Source organism: Bradysia coprophila (genome assembly GCF_014529535.1).
Source record: "Bradysia coprophila strain Holo2 chromosome IV unlocalized genomic scaffold, BU_Bcop_v1 contig_81, whole genome shotgun sequence".
Classification (NCBI taxonomy): Eukaryota; Metazoa; Arthropoda; class Insecta; order Diptera; family Sciaridae; genus Bradysia; species Bradysia coprophila.
Window position 1 is genome coordinate 3,390,954 of NW_023503375.1, and position 27,843 is coordinate 3,418,796.

The 27,843-nt window shown below is 36.8% G+C and overlaps 3 protein-coding genes across 6 annotated transcripts; 1 reads left to right on the forward strand and 2 right to left on the reverse strand.

Annotated features, from left to right (window-relative positions):
* The first annotated feature begins 11,939 nt into the window (after nucleotides 1-11,939).
* Nucleotides 11,940-20,240, forward strand: LOC119072475 (facilitated trehalose transporter Tret1-2 homolog). The gene is made up of 7 exons (XM_037177701.1): nucleotides 11,940-12,286; nucleotides 14,472-14,658; nucleotides 14,774-14,827; nucleotides 14,885-14,966; nucleotides 15,902-16,110; nucleotides 17,824-18,015; nucleotides 19,350-20,240. Exons 1-7 carry the CDS (start codon nucleotides 12,276-12,278, stop codon nucleotides 20,214-20,216), a joined length of 1,602 nt encoding a protein of 533 aa, XP_037033596.1. The 5' UTR covers nucleotides 11,940-12,275; the 3' UTR covers nucleotides 20,217-20,240.
* A 59-nt stretch (nucleotides 20,241-20,299) lies between these two features.
* LOC119072472 (ATP-dependent RNA helicase p62-like) lies at nucleotides 20,300-27,680 on the reverse strand. 4 transcript variants are annotated; one of them, XM_037177696.1, is made up of 5 exons: nucleotides 23,077-23,248; nucleotides 21,611-22,368; nucleotides 21,352-21,543; nucleotides 20,934-21,282; nucleotides 20,300-20,866 (listed from the first exon to the last, which is right to left on the reverse strand). In XM_037177696.1, the coding sequence occupies exons 2-5, from the start codon at nucleotides 22,357-22,359 to the stop codon at nucleotides 20,396-20,398; spliced, it is 1,761 nt and encodes a 586-aa protein (XP_037033591.1). In that variant the 5' UTR covers nucleotides 22,360-22,368; nucleotides 23,077-23,248; the 3' UTR covers nucleotides 20,300-20,395. The 4 variants fall into 4 exon arrangements, with proteins under 4 accessions (XP_037033591.1, XP_037033590.1, XP_037033592.1 ...); XM_037177697.1 differs by lacking the exon at nucleotides 23,077-23,248 and adding an exon at nucleotides 27,550-27,680 and having other exon boundaries at nucleotides 20,309-20,866; XM_037177698.1 differs by lacking the exon at nucleotides 23,077-23,248 and having other exon boundaries at nucleotides 20,311-20,866; nucleotides 21,611-22,137; nucleotides 22,207-22,401.
* Nucleotides 25,410-27,323, reverse strand: LOC119072474 (ATP-dependent RNA helicase p62-like). The gene is made up of 4 exons (XM_037177699.1): nucleotides 26,586-27,323; nucleotides 26,332-26,523; nucleotides 25,919-26,267; nucleotides 25,410-25,850 (listed from the first exon to the last, which is right to left on the reverse strand). Exons 1-4 carry the CDS (start codon nucleotides 27,296-27,298, stop codon nucleotides 25,497-25,499), a joined length of 1,608 nt encoding a protein of 535 aa, XP_037033594.1. The 5' UTR covers nucleotides 27,299-27,323; the 3' UTR covers nucleotides 25,410-25,496.
* Nucleotides 27,681-27,843: the final 163 nt, after the last annotated feature.

A 27,843-nucleotide genomic window follows, 5' to 3' on the forward strand; every position in this document is an offset into this window, starting at 1 on the left:
GTGCTTTATGAGAATACGTTATGTAAATGAATATTTCATATGAGCGGAGTGGAGCTTCATTACGCCGTATTACGTAAAATATGTTTAAATGCAAAAAAACAGGATCCAACAGACTCTAATGCAAACACAATCACTCGCTATCGACCACGACGACAAAATTAAGCGATGAACGTTATCTAATGTATCCTTATATATAACAAAATGTGTGTTACAGCAAGTGAAGTAAAAGATTTCGTGTCAAATACAAGAAATACATTGACGACAGGAGTGAATGATTTAATCATATTGCAATTTGCAAGACTTTTCCGAAGGTTTCAAATTAATGGGAAATTCATCAGCCGACGGATCTACTATACCACCTGCTTACGCGACTTTAATGAACGTGTTTTGGGATAGGTAAAATTCGTCTGTTGCTATCCATCTGGGCGGGCACGTAAGATTTCTCCATTCTTTGCAATTAAAAATCTTATTATTTCAAAACTAATAGTTCAAGAGGCATGGATGCTAATGGATGCCGATATTGGTCCTATTGAAAAACTAATTACCTTGTTTGATCGAAATCCATCGCGTAAAAAATTTCATTTTTCTACATCTGGCTGTTGTCAAACACGTGCGACTTATACTCGATATACGGAATATACGAAGATATACTCGATATACTGGATATACTCAGAATATACGCGATATACTCAGTATAAATAAAATGAACGGAATTCCCCTATAGCCTTTGATTGGGTAAAAAGGACGCTGACCATTTACATGTATATTTCAATGTCGAACTCGCCTTCTAACGTTGTGATTTACAACAAAGATTTATTCTTTTGAATGGGTGGTATGAGTATGAGTAACTTGACAAAGTTCCCCATTGTGTTTCGGATAATATACGCGGAAGATTAAGTACTGAAATTATTACTGTTCTTTTTCACGTACACACACGTGCTTCATCTACCAATCATTCTATATACGTACAAACGACCAACGACACACACTATCTATGACGCATTCGCAACAATTGAAGAAACAGCATTCTAGAACCAAGTGTCGTTATCACCGAAACTATTAACATCTCACAGAGCTGAACTTCGAAAAGAACATAAACGAAATTCGTTTGTGACATCATTCCTAATGTTGGGAACGCGTTACGTTATGATGAAACGTGAAAAATGGCCCAATGTACACGTAACATAATTTGATATCTTCATTTGAAAAATTGGCCGACACATCATGGCTATATCACTTTATTTGCATACTTTATCCATTCATCGAAACGTTATCGTATATCAGATCGAATCATTCATTCTCCAGTCCGCATCCGAAGTAGAGTCTGGTTTAAGGAAAAAATTTATTTTTATTTGTGGCCAAGTGTGAATTTTTTCATATTTATTTCTTGAATTTGTGAATTGTCGTTATTGTATATATACGCAAAGGTATAACATCGGGGTGGGTGCATTCTTAGAGCAAACAGAAAAGTATACGGAACTCGAGTGATTCAGTGAACAGAAATGGTAAAAGTAACAGTGGCTTTGACGTACATTTTTTCTTCTTAATTTATGATCCTTTGTGCCTAACAAGATTTTCGTATTAAAACAAAAAGAAAGTTACAAAATTGACTTATAATATTCTCGTATCAACTGATCAACTAATAGAAGAAAAAGATGTTGGACAGGTAAGAATATCGGAAGTTTTTAATAATAATAAAAACGAAGGGAGGAAGTGTTTGCTACACCGGAAATCTTGCCCCATTTTTAAGACTTATTTACGACTACATGTTAATATCATAAGTGATCGTTTATCGAATTTAAGGATGAAAGAAGACAATTGTCAGCGAAAGTTTGTTGTAGAACCTTTTGAACAAATCGCTTTAATGCAAACGACAGTTTTTATTTAATTTTTTGAGTCTAGAAATCACAGAATGTCGTTGGCGACAAAAGTTCAAAAATCTTGTCTAAAAAGTAACCATCGAGAACTGTGGTTGTCCCTCGTTCCACATTTTTTTTTAATGTAACTTCTTATCACATAGCCAAGGCCTATTTCAGGAATTTTAATTCCGTGAAATTCTGAAAAATTTCGAAAGCATTTTTTAAAGAACATTTGAAGAAATTTTCAGCATTCACCATATCTACAGAAAGACTTGCGAGTCAGAAGCAGTGGCAGAGAGAGGCAGTGAAATTTCAGCATGAAATTGTTTCAGTTGCTTTTCAGCTGATCCACAAAACGAATTAAAACAAAACTGTTTATACTTGTTTATACGGTTGAAGCTGCTACACGCACGCCCGTGGTAAAACCGTATAAACAGTTTTGATTGCTTTTGTAGATCAGCTGAAAAACCGCGGAAGCGAATTCATGATGAAATTTCACTGCCTCTGACTGTAAGGCGAAAGATCTGGGCAGTCTTGTTGTTTTCCTAAAATGTTCTGTTTGTGGAAGTCATTGTAATTTTCAGAGGATTATTACGCCGTGCATGGACAGCACGATTTTTTTTATAAATTTCATTTTATGAATTTGCTATTTACTTCCAACTTGTTGTTTCTTAAGACTGTTGAGTGTCTGCAACGTTAAAAATATCAGTTATGAGAATAGATTCATGGGTGTTATGTGACTATTCATTCGATTTCCTTTTAAAAATCCGTGAGGCCAGAAAAAATGGTAAAATAGAAAACCACACGAAGTTCTGTTCTTTTACCACCTTTATAAGATAATGTAAGAATAGTACCTATAAAAGAATCATACAAATCGTCTACGCACTTGATAATATATACAAACGATTCCACCAGTTCAAATTTAAACTAGTTCTACCACTACAGCATTATAGTATTGTTATGGATAAACACCTATTCCAACATTTAGCAACAGTTTGTATTTTTCCAGATTTCAAACTTGTCCTAATTATGGGTTGAACAAGTTCGTTAAGACATCATCGACATTATGATGCACAAATTAATGCACAAAATTCACAGAGTTCATCAATCCAGAACTGAATTAAATGAATTCACGTTTGTTGTTTTTCGATATACTTAATTGCATCTGTATTTGCCCACAGACATTTTATTGATTAGAACTTAACCATTCACGAAATTGACTACCGAAAATTACTATTCCCAATTCGCACTAAACACAAATTAAAAAAGGTTTTTGGTCTACTTCAGGAATTCACTCCGCGTGGTACTTCGTTCAATATTTCAATATCATCTAAGCGACTTGTTGCAACTTAAAGTTACTTGGTTTCTATACAATATAATTGCTGAGTAGCATGTTCTGTTAATTGCAGATAGATTGTTTATCTACAATAAAAAGTTGGTAGATTTCTTTGCGTGCCACAGTCAACCTTTACACTTAAAGTAAAGCTAAGATCTAGAACGAACTCAAAAAATAATAAGTCGTACTATTACCAGTACCATCTTGGCAGGCACGATGAGTATTGGGACTAAAATTTCCAGAGACGATGAAGTTTCAGCATGAGTTTGTTTCAGACGTTTTTCAGCTGATCCACACAAACAATCATAACTGTTTATACGTCTTTATATGATCTTACCACTTCTAGTGTAAGTGTAGCAGCTTTAACCGTATAAACAAGTATAAACCGTTTTGATTGTATATGTGGATCAGCTGAAAAACATGTAGAAATTTCACTGCTCTCGACTGTACCCAAATAGAAATAATTTCCCTAATTTACAGGGCTTCGAAGTAGAAGTTTCGAAACTTTTGTATGAATCAAAAACCGTCACTTTCATTGTCCCTTTCATAATTCAAGCCTTTCTTTCGACGCCCTCAGCACATCGTGATCCTAAACTAGGTGTGAGGTCTGCAAAATGTATCTCATCGAATTAAGTACGTTTGCCCTAATTTCAGATTACAACAAGATCTGCTTCTACCAGACAAAGTGAAAGCAAAAGTGGTAGAACAATCGAAACAAACGCAGGTACAGTTTGAAAGTGTAGACACGATACAGCGTGTCTCTGTTGTAGACGAACGTCTACTGGAAGTGCAGAAAGAACGAAATGATTCAACATCTTCAAACAAAGGTGTTTTTCATCAGGTAAATTTTATTCACCCCCATGCCATTACTCTACACACACACACATATATATATATATATATATATATATATATATATGTGATGTGATGCGATTGTTGTAAAAAAAATATTTTCAGATTCTTTTAACCAGTGCTGTTTTGATCATGGCAGCTGGATGTGGCATGCCTATTGTAAATTAATTGATTTATATGTTGAAATATGAGTGCTCAAGTGTTGAATTCTTTCAGGGTTTCTCCACTGTAAATACTGCCACAGCTCTATAATTCATCGGATGAATTACAAATGGATTTAGATTTTGGATCATGGTTTGGTAATGCCTTGAATATTATTTCAAATGAAACAGATTTTTAGACAGTGTATTCTGTAGCCACACAGGCCGGGCTCAAAACTGTAAAAAAATTGTGATAGAAAAATTGAGGAAAAACGGTTTTTCTACCAGTCGCAAGACCCCTAGCTACGGCCCTGAACACATTTTACATATGGAATCGTTATTTGAGAGAAAATATATAGAGAAAATGAATATAAGCCTCTGTGTTATATGCTCTACATTCCATACATTCAAAATGTTCTGCAGTTCTTTCCCTTTTTTTCTAAGTTGCTACAAAGGATTTGTATTGCAACGCTCTTAATGTTAAGGGCGAGAAAGGTTCTTAAAAGTATGACGATAAAAGGGGTCTAAATTTCATCAATTTTGTGAGACTGTTTTTCTCGTACAAATATTTTCGAGAATTCCTCTTGCATAAATCTAAAAATACGGTTTTCGATTAGGTTCAACACTCGGAATTTCATGTTAAAACCTCCACGCCTGGGCTAATAGTAGGTTACGTCCTTGTTTGGATTTTTTTTATTTTGGCAAATTATGGCGCGAAGGCGAGTGATGCAAGTGACACAAGCTAAAACACAGAGTTCCAAACAAGGACGTCAGTTATTTTACTCGCTAAGTCCCCGGGAAATGAGTCAATAAAAGCAATGAATCGTTTCCCAGTGAGTAAAACTTTTTTTTATCTACTCCAGTGCCTAAAAGTTCATTTTCCGCGGCGTAAAAGTTACTCGCCTGCGGCTCGGATTGAAAATTGCACATCTCTTGCGCAAAACTTCCATTTACACATTAGTTAACAAAATAGCTCTTTTACTGACGGGATTTACAGGTATACCCTCACATCTCACATAATTATTTGAGCACTTTCGTCAAAAATCATTTTCAACACTTCATAGGGCCTTTAAATTTTATTTTATTTTCTCCAACAGCCAGTGTTCACAGCCTATCCTCACCATTCGGATCATTTTGTTCAGGACCGTTGATGGATCGATTCGGACGGAAGCCGGGCTTAATGATAGCTACCATTCCTTTGGTACTCGGATGGATATTAATAGCGTTAGCTGCTTCCCGTCCGGTTTTGTTAGCTGGACGGATTTTGGCAGGAATTCAGTCGGTTTGATGGCTGCACCCAGCTCAAGGTATTGATTTATTCAACGCACTCCAAGAGCAGGCCTTGGTGCCTGTTATTGGAGTGCGTTGAATTTAGTTCAAAAAAGATATTTGCCATTACCTTCATCGCACTATCATTGAGTTAAAGTGCAAAATCTCACGTTTTTTATACTAATCGTTGAACTTGAATTCATATAAAAACGAAGCTGTTTACTATTTAGTACAGCTATGAACCGTTTTAACCAAGTAAGAACGACCATGTTCTTCAATTTAAAACGTCTTCCTCGTAATATAATAAATACATCCAAGCTAAGTCTCTTGGTAAATGAAAGCGACAAACAAACACCAATTTTCATTTACACAAAACTATTTATGTTTCGTTTTATGAGTCAATGAACGTCCTTGCCAACTTTATTCAATGTATAACTGCGTTTATGTATGAAAGATATTACGTAAATCTAAAGATATAATCGACATAATAGGTGATGAAAACGGCTGGACAAAAGATACCAATTACGGTAAAAATGAAGTAACAGATTTTGCTTACTGTATGGGGCAATCGAATTTCAGAGAAAATTTGCTTCAGCTGATATATTCTATCACTACCCACGCGCATGTGTGTACTGTTAAATACTCATCACCAGTTTTGTTTGTATCAGCTGAAACAAACTTAGAATGAAATTTAATTGCCCTTTTCTGTATCAGACTTTTAAACTGATGCTTCTTTTGTTCAATATAAAAATTTCTTGCCTCAACAATATCTGGCAATATAAGTGGAAATATAATCTAACGGATACACGCACCCGACGTGGGAATGTTTTTGCTATTGAACATCTGTTGTTGCACTATTTCCTTCTATTGATGCCAATATCAGATAGCATCTGTCCCAGTATTTGCCGCGTAATTTCCCCCTCGAAGAGATATAAACTCGGCGCTAGTAAAAAACCATCTTATAGAGTAGAAAGGGGCATTTCTACAAGTAATGAGCCAAAAATAGTTAACAAGCAACAAACATTGTGATTAAATGCGTCGAAAATAAATTCACAGAAATGAACCAACATACATTTCAGGGCCGAACTGACTACCAAAAGGCGCATCGGACGAATTGGCTAAAAAAGGTTCAGAGGCGCCTAAAAAAAACTTTTTCGGTCTGAGGAGCGTCAAAAAGCAAAATGCGCATCGGGCATCGCCCAGTACAGTCAGTCCATGCCTGATACATTTTGTCCCAATACAATTGAATCCATGTTCTACTTAGATATTATTTGGCTGCTGCGACACAACACTTCATAAGTGGAACGTTCCCAAATTATGTCAAGGTCGTTATTACCTCTTGAGAGTTCTGTTTACCACTCAAAAGGAATTTAAGAGCTCGTGACTTTTTGGAACAACTGCTGCTGGAGCAAAATGTTTAATAGTTTATTGAATTTGAAAGGAAGGGAAATTGAAAGTGAATTTTCGAAGAATTTTTGATGAAGTCATGAATTCACTCTACTTCCTGCTTCCTGGCAAGTGTATGATCATTTGTCCAAGCATTGTCTGCCAGTATCCTGAGCAGAATTTTTACGCATTTTTACAATTCAAAAACCACCTTCATAAATGCGCAAACAAACTCAGATTAATGTTAGGTGAGTCGTTCGTTTATCTGAGTAAAAATGGCTTTCACTTGAATTATCACGCCAAGCCTTGTGAAATCGTGCCCTATCTACGATGCTGTTTAAGCACTCCCCCTTCATATACAACTTTTCTTTCCCAGATATTAATCGCAGAGTGTGTGAGCCCAAACTTCGCGATTTCTCGTTGGAGTTCCATTCGTATCTTATGCATAAATTTCGAAGCAATTTTTTAAAGAACATCTTGAAGAAATTTCCAGCATTTCACCATATCTACAGAAGAACTGCTTAGTCATGAAGCAGTGGTGAGGAGCAGGATGATTTCAGCATGAAATTGTTTCAGTTGCTTTTCAGACTGCATCCCACAAAACGAATTAAAACAAATAACTGTTTTATATGTTTATACGGTTGTTGAAGCTGCCTATTCACGCACCGCCGTGGTAAAACCGATATAATACAGTTTGATTGCTTTGCTAGATCAGCCTGAAATACCGCGGAAGCGTAAATTCATTTGATGAAATTCACTGCCTCTGACTGTAAGGCGCAAGATCTGGGCAGTCTTGTTCGTTTTCCCTAAACATGTTCTCGCTTTGTGGAAGTTCATTGTAATTTTTCACGAGGATTATACCGCTAGCTCCGTGCCATGGACAGCCAAGCACGATTTTTTTTATAAATTTCATTTATGAATTTGCTATTTATTTCCAACTTGTTGTTTTCTTAGCACCTGTTGAGTGTCTGCAAACTGTTAAAATATCAGTTATGAGAATAGATTTATACGGGTGTTATGTGACTATTGCATTCGCATTTCCCTGTTTTAAAATCCGTGAGGCCAGAAAAACAATGGTAAAATATATGAAATACACACGACAGTTCTGTTCTTTTACCACACTTTATAAGATAATGTAAGAATAGTACCGATAAAAGAATCATAAAAATGCGTCTAGCGCAGCTTGATAATACTATTACAAACGATTCCACCAGTTCAAATTTAAAAACTAGTTCTACCATTACCAGCATTATAGTATTGTTATGATAAACACCTTATTCCACTTTACAACATTTTGTATTTTTCCAGATTTCAACACTTGTCCTAATTATGGGTTTGAACAAAGCTTTCGTTAAGACATTATCGAAACATTATGATGCACAAATTAATGCACCAAAATTCACAGCAGTTCATCAATCAGAATCTGAATTAAATGAATTCACGTTTGTTGTTTTTCGAAATATACTTAATGTGCATCTGTATTTGCCACAGACGATTTAGTTGATAGTAATTATACATTTCACGAGAATTGCACTACCGAAAATTACTATTCCCAATCGCTACTAAACACAAATTAAAAAAGGTTTTCTTGGTCTACTCAGGAATATCACTCGCGTCGTGGTACTTCGTTCAATATTTTAAATATCATCTAAGGGCGACTTGTTGCAATCTAAAAGTTACTTGTGTTTTATACAATATAATTGCTGAGTAGCATGTTCTGTTAATTGCAGATAAGATTGTTTATCTACAAATAAAAATTGGTTAGATTTTCTTATGCGTGACCACACAGTCACCTTACACTTTTAAGTAAAGCTAAAGATCTATGAACGAACTCAAAAAATAATAAGTCGTACTATTACCAGTACCATCTTGGCAGGCACGATGAGTATTGGATAAAATTTCCAAGACGATGAAGTTTCAGCATGAGTTTGTTACAGAGACTTTTCAGCCTGATCCACACAAACAATCATTAACTGTTTTATACGTCTTTATATGATCTTACCTCACTTTCTAGTGTAAGTGTAGACAGCTTTAACGCGCTTATAAATCAAGTATAAACCGTTTTGATTGTATATGCTGGATCATGATGAAAAACATGTAGAAATTTCAGCGTGGCTCTCGACTGTACACCAAATAGAAATAATTCCCTAATTTACAGGGCTTCGAGCTAGAAAGTTTTCGAAACTTTTGTATGAATCAAAAACTCGTCAACTTTCATTGTCCCTTTCATAATTCAAGCCTTTCCTTCTGACGCCCTGCAGACACATTCGTGATACTAACTAGGTGCTTGATGGTCTGCAAAATATGTATCTCATCGGAAATTAAGAGTACGTTTGCCCTATTTCAGATTACAAGACAAGATCTGCTTCTCTACCAGACAAGAGTTTTGAAAGCAAAAGTGGGCTAGAACAATCGAAACAAACGCAGGTACAGTTTTGAAAGTCGTAGATCACGATTACAGCCGTTGTCTCTCTGTGTTGTAGACGAACACGATCTACTGGAAGTGCAGAAAGAACAAATGATTCCAACATCTTCAAACAAAGGTGTTTTTCATCAGGTAAATTTTATTCACCCCATGCCTAATTACTCTACACACAACACACCTATTATATATATATATATAATATATTATATAATGTGATGTGATGCGATTGTTGCTAAAAAAAATATTTTCAGATTCTTATTAACCAGTCTGTTTTGATCATGGCAGCTGGATGCTGCATGCCCTATTGTAAATATTAATTTGATTTTATATGTTAAATATGAAGTCTCAAGTGGTTGAATTCTTTCAGGGTTTCCACTGAGATTACTGCCACAGCCATCTATAATTCATCTGGATGAATTAACAAAATGGCATTTAGATTTTGGATCAATGGTTTGGTTTAATGCCTTAATATTATTTTCAAATGACATACAGATTTTTAGACAGATGTATTCTGTAGCCACACAGGCCGGGCCTCAAAACTGTAAAAACAATTGCTGATAGAAAATGAAACTGAGGAAAAACGGTTTTTCTAACCAGCGCATAGACCCCTAGCTACGGCCCTGAACACATTTACAATATGGAATCGTTATTTGACGAGAAATATATAGAGAAAATGAATATAAGCCTCTGTGTATATGCTCTACATCCATGTACATTCAAAATGTTCTGCAGTTCTTTCCGCTTTTTTCTAAGTTGCTACAAAGGATTTGTATTGCAACGCTTGCTTAATGTTAAGGCGCAGATAGCGTATTCTAAAAAAGTATGACGATTAAAGGGGTCAAATTTCATCAATTTTGTGTTTTTCATGAACTGGTTTTTCTCGTAAAATATTTTCGAGATTCCTCTTGCAGTAATCTAAAATAGAGCTATATAATAGCATATTCATCTGTGAAATGTTTATTTATAGGAAAATATAGTTAAATATAGCGGTATATAGTTGTTTAAATAGGAATTTATGAAAGTTGACTTCGTACGGGGCTGTCTATATTGCCTCCGGCAATTTATTTGTATATGCTAACAAGGCAAAGAAAGATAATGTAAGTGATTTTAAAGGGCGAATAGCTTTTCAGTAGAGAATGAAGTAAAAGAAATGAAGAGTTTCACAGTAAAGGCTTTTGATACGAATAGGTGTTTCGTACGGGTCGGCGTTAGCTATGTTTTTTTTAGGCTATTGCCAATAACGATCGGCATAGCTAATAGTCCGAGGTTCCAAATTTTTAATTTGACGAGTGGGGACGTTATGGCCCGACCAAAGGCTGTATTCCATTGCCAAAATAAAAATTTGAAACCGTACGTACAGTTAAGTGCTTTATGAGAATACGTTATGTAAATGAATATTTCATATGAGCGGAGTGGAGCTTCATTACGCCGTATTACGTAAAATATGTTTAAATGCAAAAAAAAGGATCCAACAGACTCTAATGCAAACACAATCACTCGCTATCGACCACGACGACAAAATTAAGCGATGAACGTTATCTAATGTATCCTTATATATAACAAAATGTGTGTTACAGCAAGTGAAGTAAAAGATTTCGTGTCAAATACAAGAAATACATTGACGACAGGAGTGAATGATTTAATCATATTGCAATTTGCAAGACTTTTCCGAAGGTTTCAAATTAATGGGAAATTCATCAGCCGACGGATCTACTATACCACCTGCTTACGCGACTTTAATGAACGTGTTTTGGGATAGGTAAAATTCGTCTGTTGCTATCCATCTGGGCGGGCACGTAAGATTTCTCCATTCTTTGCAATTAAAAATCTTATTATTTCAAAACTAATAGTTCAGAGGCATGGATGCTAATGGATGCCGATATTGGTCCTATTGAAAAAACTAATTACCTTGTTTGATCGAAATCCATCGCGTAAAAAATTTCATTTTTCTACATCTGGCTGTTGTCAAACACGTGCGACTTATACTCGATATACGGAATATACGAATATATCGATATACTGGATATACTCAGAATTACGCGATATACTCAGTATAATAAAATGAACGGAATTCCCTATAGCCTTGATTGGGTAAAAAGGACGCTGACATTACATGTATATTTCAATGTCGAACTCGCCTTCTAACGTTGTGATTTACAACAAAGATTTATTCTTTTGAATGGGTGGTATGAGTATGAGTAACTTGACAAAGTTCCCCATTGTGTTTCGGATAATATACGCGGAAGATTAAGTACTGGAAATTATTACTGTTCTTTTTCACGTACACACACGTGCTTCATCTACCAATCATTCTATATACGTACAACGACCAACGACACACACTATCTATGACGCATTCGCAACAATTGAAGAAACAGCATTCTAGAACAAGTGTCGTTATCACCGAAACTATTAACATCTCACAGAGCTGAACTTCGAAAAGAACATAAACGAAATTCGTTTGTGACATCATTCCTAATGTTGGGAAGCGTTACGTTATGATGAAACGTGAAAAATGGCCCAATGTACACGTAACATAATTTGATATCTTCATTTGAAAAATTGGCCGACACATCATGGCTATATCACTTTATTTGCATACTTTATCCATTTCATCGAAACGTTATCGTATATCAGATCGAATTCATTCATTCTCCAGTCCGCATCCGAAGTAGAGTCTGGTTTAAGGAAAAAATTTATTTTTATTTGTGGCCAAGTGTGAATTTTTTCATATTTATTTCTTGAATTTGTGAATTGTCGTTATTGTATATATACGCAAAGGTATAACATCGGGGTGGGTGCATTCTTAGAGCAAACAGAAAAGTATACGGAACTCGAGTGATTCAGTGAACAGAAATGGTAAAAGTAACAGTGGCTTTGACGTACATTTTTTCTTCTTAATTTATGATCCTTTGTGCCTAACAAGATTTTCGTATTAAAACAAAAAGAAAGTTACAAAATTGACTTATAATATTCTCGTATCAACTGATCAACTAATAGAAGAAAAGATGTTGGACAGGTAAGAATATCGGAAGTTTTTAATAATAATAAAAACGAAGGGAGGAAGTGTTTGCTACACCGGAAATCTTGCCCCATTTTTAAGACTTATTTACGACTACATGTTAATATCATAAGTGATCGTTTATCGAATTTAAGGATGAAAGAAGACAATTGTCAGCGAAAGTTTGTTGTAGAACCTTTTGAACAAATCGCTTTAATGCAAACGACAGTTTTTATTTAATTTTTTGAGTCTAGAAATCACAGAATGTCGTTGGCCGACAAAAGTTCAAAAAATCTTGGTCTAAAAAGTAACCATCGAGAACTGTGGTTGTCCCTCGTTCCACATTTTTTTTTAATGTAACTTCTTATCACATAGCCAAGGCCTATTTCAGGAATTTTAATTCCGTGAAATTCTGAAAAATTTCGAAAGCATTTTTTAAAGAACATTTGAAGAAATTTTCAGCATTCACCATATCTACAGAAAGACTTGCGAGTCAGAAGCAGTGGCAGAGAGAGGCAGTGAAATTTCAGCATGAAATTGTTTCAGTTGCTTTTCAGCTGATCCACAAAACGAATTAAAACAAAACTGTTTATACTTGTTTATACGGTTGAAGCTGCTACACGCACGCCCGTGGTAAAACCGTATAAACAGTTTTGATTGCTTTTGTAGATCAGCTGAAAAACCGCGGAAGCGAATTCATGATGAAATTTCACTGCCTCTGACTGTAAGGCGAAAGATCTGGGCAGTCTTGTTGTTTTCCTAAAATGTTCTGTTTGTGGAAGTCATTGTAATTTTCAGAGGATTATTACGCCGTGCATGGACAGCACGATTTTTTTTATAAATTTCATTTTATGAATTTGCTATTTACTTCCAACTTGTTGTTTCTTAAGACTGTTGAGTGTCTGCAACGTTAAAAATATCAGTTATGAGAATAGATTCATGGGTGTTATGTGACTATTCATTCGATTTCCTTTTAAAAATCCGTGAGGCCAGAAAAAATGGTAAAATAGAAAACCACACGAAGTTCTGTTCTTTTACCACCTTTATAAGATAATGTAAGAATAGTACCTATAAAAGAATCATACAAATCGTCTACGCACTTGATAATATATACAAACGATTCCACCAGTTCAAATTTAAACTAGTTCTACCACTACAGCATTATAGTATTGTTATGGATAAACACCTATTCCAACATTTAGCAACAGTTTGTATTTTTCCAGATTTCAAACTTGTCCTAATTATGGGTTGAACAAGTTCGTTAAGACATCATCGACATTATGATGCACAAATTAATGCACAAAATTCACAGAGTTCATCAATCCAGAACTGAATTAAATGAATTCACGTTTGTTGTTTTTCGATATACTTAATTGCATCTGTATTTGCCCACAGACATTTTATTGATTAGAACTTAACCATTCACGAAATTGACTACCGAAAATTACTATTCCCAATTCGCACTAAACACAAATTAAAAAAGGTTTTTGGTCTACTTCAGGAATTCACTCCGCGTGGTACTTCGTTCAATATTTCAATATCATCTAAGCGACTTGTTGCAACTTAAAGTTACTTGGTTTCTATACAATATAATTGCTGAGTAGCATGTTCTGTTAATTGCAGATAGATTGTTTATCTACAATAAAAAGTTGGTAGATTTCTTTGCGTGCCACAGTCAACCTTTACACTTAAAGTAAAGCTAAGATCTAGAACGAACTCAAAAAATAATAAGTCGTACTATTACCAGTACCATCTTGGCAGGCACGATGAGTATTGGGACTAAAATTTCCAGAGACGATGAAGTTTCAGCATGAGTTTGTTTCAGACGTTTTTCAGCTGATCCACACAAACAATCATAACTGTTTATACGTCTTTATATGATCTTACCACTTCTAGTGTAAGTGTAGCAGCTTTAACCGTATAAACAAGTATAAACCGTTTTGATTGTATATGTGGATCAGCTGAAAAACATGTAGAAATTTCACTGCTCTCGACTGTACCCAAATAGAAATAATTTCCCTAATTTACAGGGCTTCGAAGTAGAAGTTTCGAAACTTTTGTATGAATCAAAAACCGTCACTTTCATTGTCCCTTTCATAATTCAAGCCTTTCTTTCGACGCCCTCAGCACATCGTGATCCTAAACTAGGTGTGAGGTCTGCAAAATGTATCTCATCGAATTAAGTACGTTTGCCCTATTTCAGATTACAACAAGATCTGCTTCTACCAGACAAAGTGAAAGCAAAAGTGGTAGAACAATCGAAACAAACGCAGGTACAGTTTGAAAGTGTAGACACGATACAGCGTGTCTCTGTTGTAGACGAACGTCTACTGGAAGTGCAGAAAGAACGAAATGATTCAACATCTTCAAACAAAGGTGTTTTTCATCAGGTAAATTTTATTCACCCCATGCCATTACTCTACACACACACACATATATATATATATATATATATATATATATATATGTGATGTGATGCGATTGTTGTAAAAAAAATATTTTCAGATTCTTTTAACCAGTGCTGTTTTGATCATGGCAGCTGGATGTGGCATGCCTATTGTAAATTAATTGATTTATATGTTGAAATATGAGTGCTCAAGTGTTGAATTCTTTCAGGGTTTCTCCACTGTAATACTGCCACAGCTCTATAATTCATCGGATGAATTACAAATGGATTTAGATTTTGGATCATGGTTTGGTAATGCCTTGAATATTATTTCAAATGAAACAGATTTTTAGACAGTGTATTCTGTAGCCACACAGGCCGGGCTCAAAACTGTAAAAAAATTGTGATAGAAAAATTGAGGAAAAACGGTTTTTCTACCAGTCGCAAGACCCCTAGCTACGGCCCTGAACACATTTTACATATGGAATCGTTATTTGAGAGAAAATATATAGAGAAAATGAATATAAGCCTCTGTGTTATATGCTCTACATTCCATACATTCAAAATGTTCTGCAGTTCTTTCCCTTTTTTCTAAGTTGCTACAAAGGATTTGTATTGCAACGCTCTTAATGTTAAGGGCGAGAAAGGTTCTTAAAAGTATGACGATAAAAGGGGGTCTAAATTTCATCAATTTTGTGAGACTGTTTTTCTCGTACAAATATTTTCGAGAATTCCTCTTGCATAAATCTAAAAATACGGTTTTCGATTAGGTTCAACACTCGGAATTTCATGTTAAAACCTCCACGCCTGGGCTAATAGTAGGTTACGTCCTTGTTTGGATTTTTTTTATTTTGCAAATTATGGCGCGAAGGCGAGTGATGCAAGTGACACAAGCTAAAACACAGAGTTCCAAACAAGGACGTCAGTTATTTTACTCGCTAAGTCCCCGGGAAATGAGTCAATAAAGCAATGAATCGTTTCCCAGTGAGTAAAACTTTTTTTTATCTACTCCAGTGCCTAAAAGTTCATTTTCCGGGCGTAAAAGTTACTCGCCTGCGGCTCGGATTGAAAATTTGCACATCTCTTGCGCAAAACTTCCCATTTACACATTAGTTAACAAAATAGCTCTTTTACTGACGGGATTTACAGGTATACCCTCACATCTCACATAATTATTTGAGCACTTCGTCAAAATCATTTTCAACACTTCATAGGGCCTTTAAATTTTATTTTATTTTCTCCAACAGCCAGTGTTCACAGCCTATCCTCACCATTCGGATCATTTTGTTCAGGACCGTTGATGGATCGATTCGGACGGAAGCCGGGCTTAATGATAGCTACCATTCCTTTGGTACTCGGATGGATATTAATAGCGTTAGCTGCTTCCCGTCCGGTTTTGTTAGCTGGACGGATTTTGGCAGGAATTTCAGTCGGTTTGATGGCTGCACCAGCTCAGGTATTGATTTATTCAACGCACTCCAAGAGCAGGCCTTGTGCCTGTTATTGGAGTGCGTTGATTTAGTTCAAAAAAGATATTTGCCATTACCTTCATCGCACTATCATTGAGTTAAAGTGCAAAATCTCACGTTTTTTATACTAATCGTTGAACTTGAATTCATATAAAAACGAAGCTGTTTACTATTTAGTACAGCTATGAACCGTTTTAACCAAGTAAGAACGACCATGTTCTTCAATTTAAAACGTCTTCCTCGTAATATAATAATACATCCAAGCTAAGTCTCTTGGTAAATGAAAGCGACAAACAAACACCAATTTTCATTTACACAAAACTATTTATGTTTCGTTTTATGAGTCAATGAACGTCCTTGCCACTTTATTCAATGTATACTGCGTTTATGTATGAAAGATATTACGTAAATCTAAAGATATAATCGACATAATAGGTGATGAAAACGCGCAAAAGATACAATTACGGTAAAATGAAGTAACAGATTTTGCTTACTGTATGGGGCAATCGAATTTCAGAGAAAATTTGCTTCAGCTGATATATTCTATCACTACCACGCGCATGTGTGTACTGTTAAATACTCATCACCAGTTTTGTTTGTATCAGCTGAAACAAACTTAGAATGAAATTTAATTGCCCTTTTCTGTATCAGACTTTTAAACTGATGCTTCTTTTGTTCAATATAAAAATTTCTTGCCTCAACAATATCTGGCAATATAAGTGGAAATATAATCTAACGGATACACGCACCCGACGTGGGGAATGTTTTTGCTATTGGAACATCTGTTGTTGCACTATTTCCTTCTATTGATGCCAATATCAGATAGCATCTGTCCCAGTATTTGCCCGCGTAATTTCCCCCTCGAAGAGATATAAACTCGGCGCTAGTAAAAAACCATCTTATAGAGTAGAAAGGGGCATTTCTACAAGTAATGAGCCAAAAATAGTTAACAAGCAACAAACATTGTGATTAAATGCGTCGAAAATAAATTCACAGAAATGAACCAACATACATTTCAGGGCCGAACTGACTACCAAAAGGCGCATCGGACGAATTGGCTAAAAAAGGTTCAGAGGCGCCTAAAAAAACTTTTTCGGTCTGAGGAGCGTCAAAAAGCAAAATGCGCATCGGGCATCGCCCAGTACAGTCAGTCCATGCCTGATACATTTTGTCCCAATACAATTGAATCCATGTTCTACTTAGATATTATTTGGCTGCTGCGACACAACACTTCATAAGTGGAACGTTCCCAAATTATGTCAAGGTCGTTATTACCTCTTGAGAGTTCTGTTTACCACTCAAAAGGAATTTAAGAGCTCGTGACTTTTTGGAACAACTGCTGCTGGAGCAAAATGTTTAATAGTTTATTGAATTTGAAAGGAAGGGAAATTGAAAGTGAATTTTCGAAGAATTTTTGATGAAGTCATGAATTCACTCTACTTCCTGCTTCCTGGCAAGTGTATGATCATTTGTCCAAGCATTGTCTGCCAGTATCCTGAGCAGAATTTTACGCATTTTTACAATTCAAAAACCACCTTCATAAATGCGCAAACAAACTCAGATTAATGTTAGGTGAGTCGTTCGTTTATCTGAGTAAAAATGGCTTTCACTTGAATTATCACGCCAAGCCTTGTGAAATCGTGCCCTATCTACGATGCTGTTTAAGCACTCCCCCTTCATATACAACTTTTCTTTCCCAGATATTAATCGCAGAGTGTGCTGAGCCCAAACTTCGCGGATTTCTCGTTGGAGTTCCATTCGTATCTTATGCATTCGGCATTCTACTCACATATTTACTTGGTGTCCTTCTGAATTGGCGTACAGTTGCATGGTGTTGTAACATTTTACCATTGGTATCGCTAGTGGCTTTATATCTTGTACCAGAAAGTCCAGTGAGTTATCATGTTTTGATTGAGCCAAAAGAAGAATTCGTTTGATAATAGACTTTATCTCCTGCAAGCTGATATTTCATACATTACGCGTTTCTGCATATAAACACAAACACATACATAACCACAGCCTATACGATTGGATAATTCACACATAACCCACCTAGGGTAAATTTACTTTCCATCTAAATATTTGAAAAAAAAAAAAATCGCCGAACGGCGGAAGCGAACACGGGACCAGCAGCATATCAACCAAACATGCTGTCCACTACGCCAACAAATCACATAACACAATGCAATTGGTGTCGGTAGTGGTTCGTTAGTCACTTCTACATCGATCAAATAATCAGAGTAGTCGGAATGATGTGATTTGAACGAAATGTTGAGGTGGATAGTATATGTGTGTGAGTAAGTAAATAAAGGATTCTCTGTATGATGTTTTTTTTGTTGTGAATGCGTTTTAAAACAACATGCTTAATTAATTAATTTTAAATCCAAATTTTTGTGGTTATTTCGCTAATGTATGAAATATCAGCTTGCAGGAGATAAAACATTGTTCTACCTTGGTGTATATTTCTCGAATCACTTCTTATGTACAATTGTATATACACTCGCTGGCGCTCGTTATATACAATTGTACATACGAAGTTATTCTCGAAATATACACCAAGGTAGAAAATGTACTATTATCTCCTGCAAGCTGATATTTCATACATTACGCGTTTCTGCATATAAAAACAAACACATACATAACCACAGCCTATACGATTGGATAATTCACACATAACCCACCTAGGGTAAATTTACTTTCCATCTACATATTTGAAAAAAAAAAAAATCGCCGAACGGCGGAAGCGAACACGGGACCAGCAGCATATCAACCAAACATGCTGACCACTACGCCAACAAATCACATAACGAGATGCAATTGGTGTCGGTAGTGGTTCGTTAGTCACTTCTACATCGATCAAATAATCAGAGTAGTCGAAATGATGTGATTTGAACGAAATGTTGAGGTGGATAGTATATGTGTGTGAGTAAGTAAATAAAGGATTCTCTGTATGATGTTTTTTTTTGTTGTGAATGCGTTTTAAAACAACATGCTTAATTAATAAATTTTAAATCCAAATTTTTGTGGTTATTTCGCTAATGTATGAAATATCAGCTTGCAGGAGATAAAACATTGTTCTACCTTGGTGTATATTTCTCGAATCACTTCTTATGTACAATTGTATATACACTCGCTGGCGCTCGTTATATACAATTGTACATACGAAGTTATTCTCGAAATATACACCAAGGTAGAAAATGTACTAAAAATTTCGTCTTTCTTGTAGGTGTGGTTGGTGAGAAAAGGATTCATAAACAGAGCCGAAAGAGCGTTGAAATGGTTAAGATGTAATGATCTCATCGCAGAAACTGAACTACAAGAATTGGTCAGACGATGTGACAATGAGAATTTAACAACAACACCGAACGAAAGCATTCTTAGAGCCTGTGCCAAATCATCCGTACTGAAACCGTTGATTATAGTCAATCTGTTCCACATAATGATGATCCTATCGGGAACTTATCTGATCGTATTTTACGCAGTGGACATCCTGTCAGAATTCGGAACGGACGTAGACAGTATGACAGCGGCCGTGTATACCGCTGTAATCCGACTGATATTTACAATTTGCGCTTGTTTCCTGTTGTATCATCTGAACCGTCGAACTCTGGGCATCTTATCCGGTCTCGGTTCGGGACTGAGCACTATAATTTTAGCAGTTTTCACTTACGTTCGTTTGGGACAAACCAAATCAACCGTCGACACTGTCGTGCCAGCCATATGTATCATATGTTACGTAGCCGCTAATACAAATTTCATGGTACTGCCAGGTGTGATGGTCGGCGAATTACTTCCGGCTCAAATACGTGGCCGTGTTGCTGGATACATATTCACCGGATTCAATTTGTTCTTTTTCATTGTGGCGAAGATATTTCCGTATGTCAGTCAGCGGCTCAAATCGCATGGAGTATTTTTGATGTTCGGAATAGCCAGCTTTGGTGCGTCGTTGGTCACGTATTTACTGTTGCCAGAAACGAAAGGAAAAACGTTGGGCGAAATTGAAGATTATTTTCAAGAGAAAAATTGGTTTTGGACGGGAAGAAAACGTTCGACCGAAACGGAAAGTGACGGTAAGAAATGCGTTAAAGTATGAGACTGCACGGTATACTGGTAAGTGGATGTGATATTAATGTTAAGTTTCTAGTTTAATTAAAGGTTTACTGAAAGTAAGATAAGCAAATTTTTTGGCCGACGACGACGATTTTTATTCGCTGTTTTTTACGAAAACAATTACTGCTACACGTTAAATACCTAGCTGTACAACAACACCTTCTATTCGTCATCATCATCATCAAAACGTCTTCGATTTCTCGAATTATCTCTTCTCTGGTAGTTGTTGTATCCACCACCGCTGTCTCTTCTCTGGTAGTTGTTGTATCCACCACCGCTGTCTCTTCTTTGGAAGTTGTTGTATCCACCACCGCGATTAAACGATTGATTCCCGAAATTTCGGTTGAATGAATTTCCACCGAATCGCTTATATGATCCTACAGGGCCACCGCGACTAGCCATTTCCATTAAATCGTCGGACACTTCTTGCTTTGCTTCCAGCAGCACAGCAACTAAATCTCTTGCTTTGCCAGCATTGCTTTCGGTAAAGAATGTGTGTGCGGTTCCAGTTGTATCACGACGTCCGGTACGGCCTATTCGATGAATGTAGTCCTCCGACGTGTTTGGATAATCGTAGTTTATCACCCAGGTGACACCATCGACATCTAAGCCTCGGGCAGCCACATCTGTCGCCTATGTTAATCGCGATGGAATTGGTTAAAAACGGACACAGTGGCAATGCGGTTGCATGGAAACTTACCACCAAAATGTTAACACGTCCGCTCCGGAATGCTTTCAGCGTACTGTCTCGATCTGTTTGTGACTTGTTGCCATGTATAGCACAACATTTTACACCAAAACTCTGAATGAACCGTGCTACATAATCGACACCTCGTTTCGTTTCGGCAAATACTAGAATCTTCCCTGGCTGTTCATTTTCTTCGAAGATTTTTTGGAGGAGAGTTTGAAGTTCAGTTTGTTTGTCGGCTTCATCGCATATTTGCACCACTTGTTTAATGTTGTGATTAGCGCATAGCTCCAACGATCCCACATTAATTTGTGTAAACGAACCGAGGAAATCTTCAGCGAGGTTACGAACATCTTTGGGCCTGAAATCGGGTTAATTGGAAGTCGGGTTAATCGTTCCCTTCAACAAATTTGCAACAAAAGAAACTTACCAGGTCGCCGACCACATCAGAGTCTGTCGGTCTGGACGAATTCTCTCTAAAATATTTCGTATTTGTGGCTCGAATCCCATGTCAAGCATACGATCCGCTTCGTCTAATACTAAGTATGTGCATCGGTTAAGATTCGTTACTCCAGAGTCGAGGAAATCGATCAGCCGTCCAGGAGTGGCAATGACAATTTCACTGCAAAGAATTACATTTTTGGTTGATTGGTTAAGCGATACTAATGTTTAACAACTGCGTGTCTTACCATCCTTGATACAGGGCATGAACTTGTGGACCTTTGCCGGCACCACCAAACACACAGGCGTTCCGAACATTGGACGTCCTACCAAATTCATTTGCGACTTGTTGGATCTGTTGTGCCAGTTCTCTAGTTGGAGCGAGAACGAGCGCAATGGGACCTTCTCCCCTTTTCAATTCTTCCTGATTCTTTATGTGAACAATGGCCGGTAAAATGTATCCCAATGTCTTTCCGCTGCCTGTTTGGGCAACACCGACTAAATTCTGTCCGCTCAACGCAATGGGCCAACATTGTGACTGGATCGGTGTGGGTGTCGTAAAGTCCTTGCCCTTTAATTTATTTTGTATGTAGTCCGGGAAGGAAACCTCATCGAATGACAGAATTGGACTTGGTGCCGGTCCCTTGACAGTGATTTTGTGTTTCTTGATAAAGTTGTCGACGTCTTCCTTCGGATGAATGATGTCAGCCGGTTTGTAGAAATTCTTTTCGAATGGTTTCCAGTCTGGTTTTTCCTCTGGGTTTTTGTTGGAATTGTTGTAAAAATCTCGGTTACGATTGAATTGAGGACTGCTGAAATTTCGTTGTGTATTGCGGCGAACTTGGTTGGGATACTCATCGTTATCGCCGAAATCTCGAAATGTCGAAAATCGTGGGTATAGAGCGGCAAGATTTGCGTTGTATTTGGTCGCTATGGGTGCACAATGTTTGGCAAACACTGTCCGAGCACAAATTGTTGACAGTGCTCTGAGGAACATTGTGGAGCGCTGTAAATTGGAATGCATTTTTTATCATTATTTGTTATCGACAGCTACGAGAATAATTAGAAATGATTTCTAGCCAAGGTGGTCCTTTATAACGAAATGTATGACAAAATCCATGAAAGATTTTGGATTAATCTGTTAAAATATTCGTGGAACATAAGAGGAGTAGCAGACTTAGTAACTACATCAATGACATGCTCGTAATCTATAAGGGCGATTCTAATGGAACAGCAAGACCTTGTCATATTTGACTTCGTGAAACTATCGTTACACCACGAGGCGCCCGAATTACCACAGAAAATTGTTTATGTATTGCCTTATGTAACACAATAAAGGCCTTTAGTCATGACTAAAGATGACGTACTGAGACTTAGGAATTGTAGTGCAATAACGGATTTACGTCCGAAGGATAAAATTCGCGTGCTTTGCTTTGTTTTATTATCTTACTGGAGGGGTGACACATTATTTCACATGCACTGGCCTGTCATTTTAATGAACGGTTTTATGGATATGGTTATATCATCAGCGACAACGACGATTAAACAAATCATTGACTCCAGCTATATCAATCAAACAAATGAAAGACCCAACTCTTGGACTTCATTCTAATTGCGAACCAACGCACGGAGCAACATAAACATATTTTACACAAAATGCAAAGATTGCATCATTCTCTAAGCGAGAATCATTTTGACAACACCGAACACTTACTTTGAGATTGATTTAATTATCTGAATGGTCCGTCGTTCAAGATATTCAACACTTTGTCAAACAAATTAATTTGAAGAACTTTTCGTTCTTGAAGAGGAATATTTTTAAAGCAAATCAACCGCACACATTTTCTGCGTGAAAAGAAAGGTTATGGTCCGTCATTTAATGACAGAAATGTCACATGTTGAGAAATTTTGGTTATTTTTTTGTTAAGTTGGCAATTCAAGCCGTAAAGTGTGCCAACAAATTCGAATATTAAATGAATGAGAGGAGTCAACGAGTGGGGCTACCGACGTAGTAGTTAGGATTTTTCGGATTTTTCTTAGAAATTTAGTTCTTTATAACACCACTGCTGGAACCAAAATAAGAAGCTGTTTGCAAGGTTGTGAAAGAACAGGTTAAGCCAAGGAGAATTGGCTACGAAAATCTTTACTGATCTGAATGTTGATGATCCAGATGTAAGTTAATTAAGTTTAAACGTATCCACCTGTTATCGGTAACGACGACAAAAATAATGACAAGATCTATTTAACATAAAATAAATGTTAAAAAAATTGAAGTACAAGAATTGAAATCAACAGATTAAAAATACTTTGATCGATGGAAGTAATAGACCCGATAATAATACTAGTCGTATGTTTGCCTTGCCGTCTGTAACAGGTTAAAAAGTGAAATTACTTTGACCAATTATAAAAATTCAAATTCGCCGATTGTAGCGTGACATATCTTACGAACTATAGAATAGTTGGTAATTTAATTTACCATATTTGCTAAAACTTGCCAACATTTTGCTAAAGTTTGTCGACGCAAATTTTTGAAACAATCGAAAATTTCAGCAAATTTTGAAAATCAGTTTTCCAAAAATAGGCCCTGGCTTTACGATTGCATTCCACCAACGCACTTCAAGCAAAAATGATTATAGTCGTCAGCTGCCAAATAAGCTACTATTTTGTATGAAATGGTCTTAGAGTGCTATTTAGAGTACCACTCATGCTTGAAGTGCATTACTTCCACTTAAGTCATCTTCCGCAATATTTAATTATTTACACTCGCGGAAAATTAAATACCGGCACATCATCTGATTTGGTCTCAGGTCACGAGCACGTATATCTAACAAATAATGTGAAAATGAAAGTCTGGATTTAATTCGATGACAATTCGATGAAAATATTCACTTTTTCACAAGTGTATGGAAACCGATGGAAATCGTCGCGCAAATCTCAAATTTGTACCGAATTCTGGCCTCTTCTTCTGTGTTCAACAAGACACACTAATTAGTTTAGATCAATTTATTGTATTTGAAAAAGGATTGACAGCAATCACGCAGGAGTACAAATTATATCCATCGCTTAGCTAATGTAATTACCGCTTTCAATACCCACAAGTCCACTCGGGGCATCCGTTCGCACCAGTGCGAAGGTAAGCAGGACCAAGGAAACAATCATAGGTTAAAGGAATTGGAGTTGGACAAAGCCGTCGGGGCATTGGTGAACCAATCACATCTCCATTCTACATCAATTAATTAATTTTTATTTTAAATGATTAGGAGAAACTTAGAATACAGTAAAGAAATATGCTCTCGTACCAGCAATGCCAAAATAATTAATATTCCAGTTATGAAAATGATCTTCATGGTTAGAGTGTCCAAATGGAAGTAAATTTTTCGTATTTTGAGCAACGTCTTTTGTACCTTTTCGATATGTTAACTGCAATGAGATCAATAATTGAAACCATCTGTTTACACAAAAAGTTTTAAATATAGAGTAAAATGTACGTAAATTTGCTTAACACACGAAATTACTTGCCAAAAGTTATGCGAAGCCATCGTTTATTAGGAGCGGAAATAAACGACATGCAAGAAATAGTTATTTATGCAATTCCGTAGGAAAATGTTGTCTTGTTTCATGAATTACTATTATGTCACTTTTTAGTGATAATAGGCAGACCGTACTAGTTTTGACACTATCTGATGAGAAAATGTGACGTTTTTGGTCCGACTGAATCTTAAAGCTTTTTTAGGTACTATATATGTAGATTGCCACTCATGTCCACAGACGAGGGCGCAGACCAAGTGTGACAGTTCTCATTTTGTGCCAAAAAAGCATTCATCATTGAGAAACATGCTCTAAGCCATTCATCTACTACAATCAGAATGTTGTGGTGTTTTCGCCAATCTGATATAATTATCAAATAAATCCTTTCATACATGCACTCGCTCCGCTCTATCGTAATATGTTCACATGCGTAATGTTTGTTTTAACCGCACAGACACATAACAGTATTGATGATAATGTTTGACAACGTGCTTCTGGTTCCTATAAATGCACACAAAATTGGGCCGTACGACTTTTATTCGACATTTTTCAACAAAAACAATTACTGACTACATGACCTGAGTATAAAACAACATGCGAGAGTCATCACCTTCGAAACGTTTTCTTTGTTACAACTCCGCCTTTCAAAGATTGATTCCCGAAATTTCTTTTAAACGAATTTCCATCGAATGGTTTATTCAATACCACAGGGCCAACACCTCTAGCCATTTCCAATAAATCATCGGGCACTTCTTGCTTTGCTTGCAGCAGCACAGCAACTAAATCTCTTGCTCTGTCGGCATTCTTTCTGGTAAAGAATGTATGTGCCGTTCCAGTTGCATCACCACGTCCGGTACGACCTATTCGATGAATGTAGTCTTCCGTTGTGTATGGATAATCATAGTTTATCACCCAGTCTATTCCGTCGACATCTAAGCCCCGGGAAGCCACATCTGTTGCCTATGTCCATCAAGATGAAAATATGTTCAAAATGGTCACAGTGGCAATGCGGTTGCATGAACACTTACCACTAAAATGTTAATACCTCCGCTGCGGAATGCATTCAATGTATTGTCTCGATCGGCTTGTGACTTGTCACCATGAATTGCACAGCATTCTACACCAAAATTCTGAATAAACTTTGCTAGATGATCGACACTCTGTTTCGTTTCGGCGAATACGAGGGTCTTTCCTACAGCTCCATCTTGATCGTAGATCTTTTCGAGAAGAAATTGAAGTTCATTCCGTTTGTAGGCTTCTTCGCATACCTGCACCACTTGTTTGATGTTCTGATTAGCGCATAGCTCCATAGATCCCACATTGATTTGTGTAAACGAACCGAGGAAATCTTCAGCTAGGTTACGCACATGTTTAGGCCTGGAAGTGAATATCAGATTCGTTAAATTGTTCCTCCAAAAAAACCTGAGATGAGAAAAATTACCACGTCGCTGACCACATCAGAGTCTGTCGGTCTGGACGAATTCGCTCAATAATTCTTCTTATTTGTGGCTCGAAACCCATGTCAAGCATACGATCCGCTTCGTCCAATACTAAGTATGTGCAGCGATTAAGATTCGTCAGTCCAGTTTTAAGGAAATCGTTAAGCCGTCCAGGAGTAGCAATGACAATTTCACTGCAAAGAATTACATTTTTGATGGTTGATTGGTTAAGGGATATTGATTTGCCTGCTATTACCTTCCTTGATGCAGGGCATGAATTTGTGGACCTTTGTCAGCACCACCAAACACACAGGCGTTCCGAACGTTGCACGGTTCACCAAATTCATTTGCAACTTGTTGGATCTGTTGTGCTAGTTCTCTAGTTGGAGCGAGGACGAGCGCAATTGGACCTTCTTTCTGTTTCAACTCTTCCTGATTCTTTATGTGAACAATGGCCGGTAAAATGTATCCCAATGTCTTTCCGCTGCCTGTTTGGGCAACACCAACTAAATTTTGTCCACTCAACGCAATGGGCCAACATTGTGACTGGATCGGTGTGGGTGTCGTAAAGTCCTTGACCTTTAATTCATTTTGTATGTAGTGCGGGAAGGAAACCTCATCGAATGACAGTATCGGAGTTGGTGCCGGTCCGTTAACAGTGATTTTGTGTTTGCTGATAAATCTGTCGATGTCTTCCTTCGGATGTACGATGTCAGGCGGCTTGTAGAAATTCTTTTCGAATGGTTTCCAGTCTGGTTTTTCCTCGTGTTTTTTGTTGCGAAAATCTTTATTGCGATTGAATTGTGGACTGCCGAAATTACGTTGTGAATTGCGGCCAGACTCATTGTTGCCATAATTCCGAAATGTCGAGAATCGTGGATAGAGAACCGGAAGATGTGTGTATTTGGCTGCTATGTGTACAGAATGTTTGGTCAACACTGTCCAAGTACAAATGGTGGACAAAAACATTTGGAGTAAAGTTCGGGTAAAGCTGTAAAGTAAATTGAGAATTTCAATTTGAAAGGAATTCTTTATCATTTGCTACCGACAGCGCTACGAGAAATTTGTCAAATAATTTTCAATGAATTTCTGAGGATTTTCTTTAGAGGAAATTCTTAAAGGAAATGAATCCCACAGAGACAAGGCACAACTACCGGCACTATCGCACGAATTGCATCAGCCGCTAAGCAAGAATCATTTTGATAACACCGAATACTTACTTTGAGATTGATTTGATTATCTGAATGTGAATGGTCGTCGTTCAGGACATGTAAGACATTATTAAGCAAATGAATATTAAGAACTGTTCGTTCTTGACGAGCAATATTTTGAAAACGAGTCAATCACACACATTTTTCGTGTGAATAATAATATTTACAAATGTGACAGTAGAAATGACAGAAGTGTCACATGGTTTGGATTATTTTCGTTACTTTAGTTTATTGTTAAGTTGGCAATTCAAGCACCGAATTGGAATTTCTGATGAGCGAGTGAAGCGCACAGATAGAAACAAT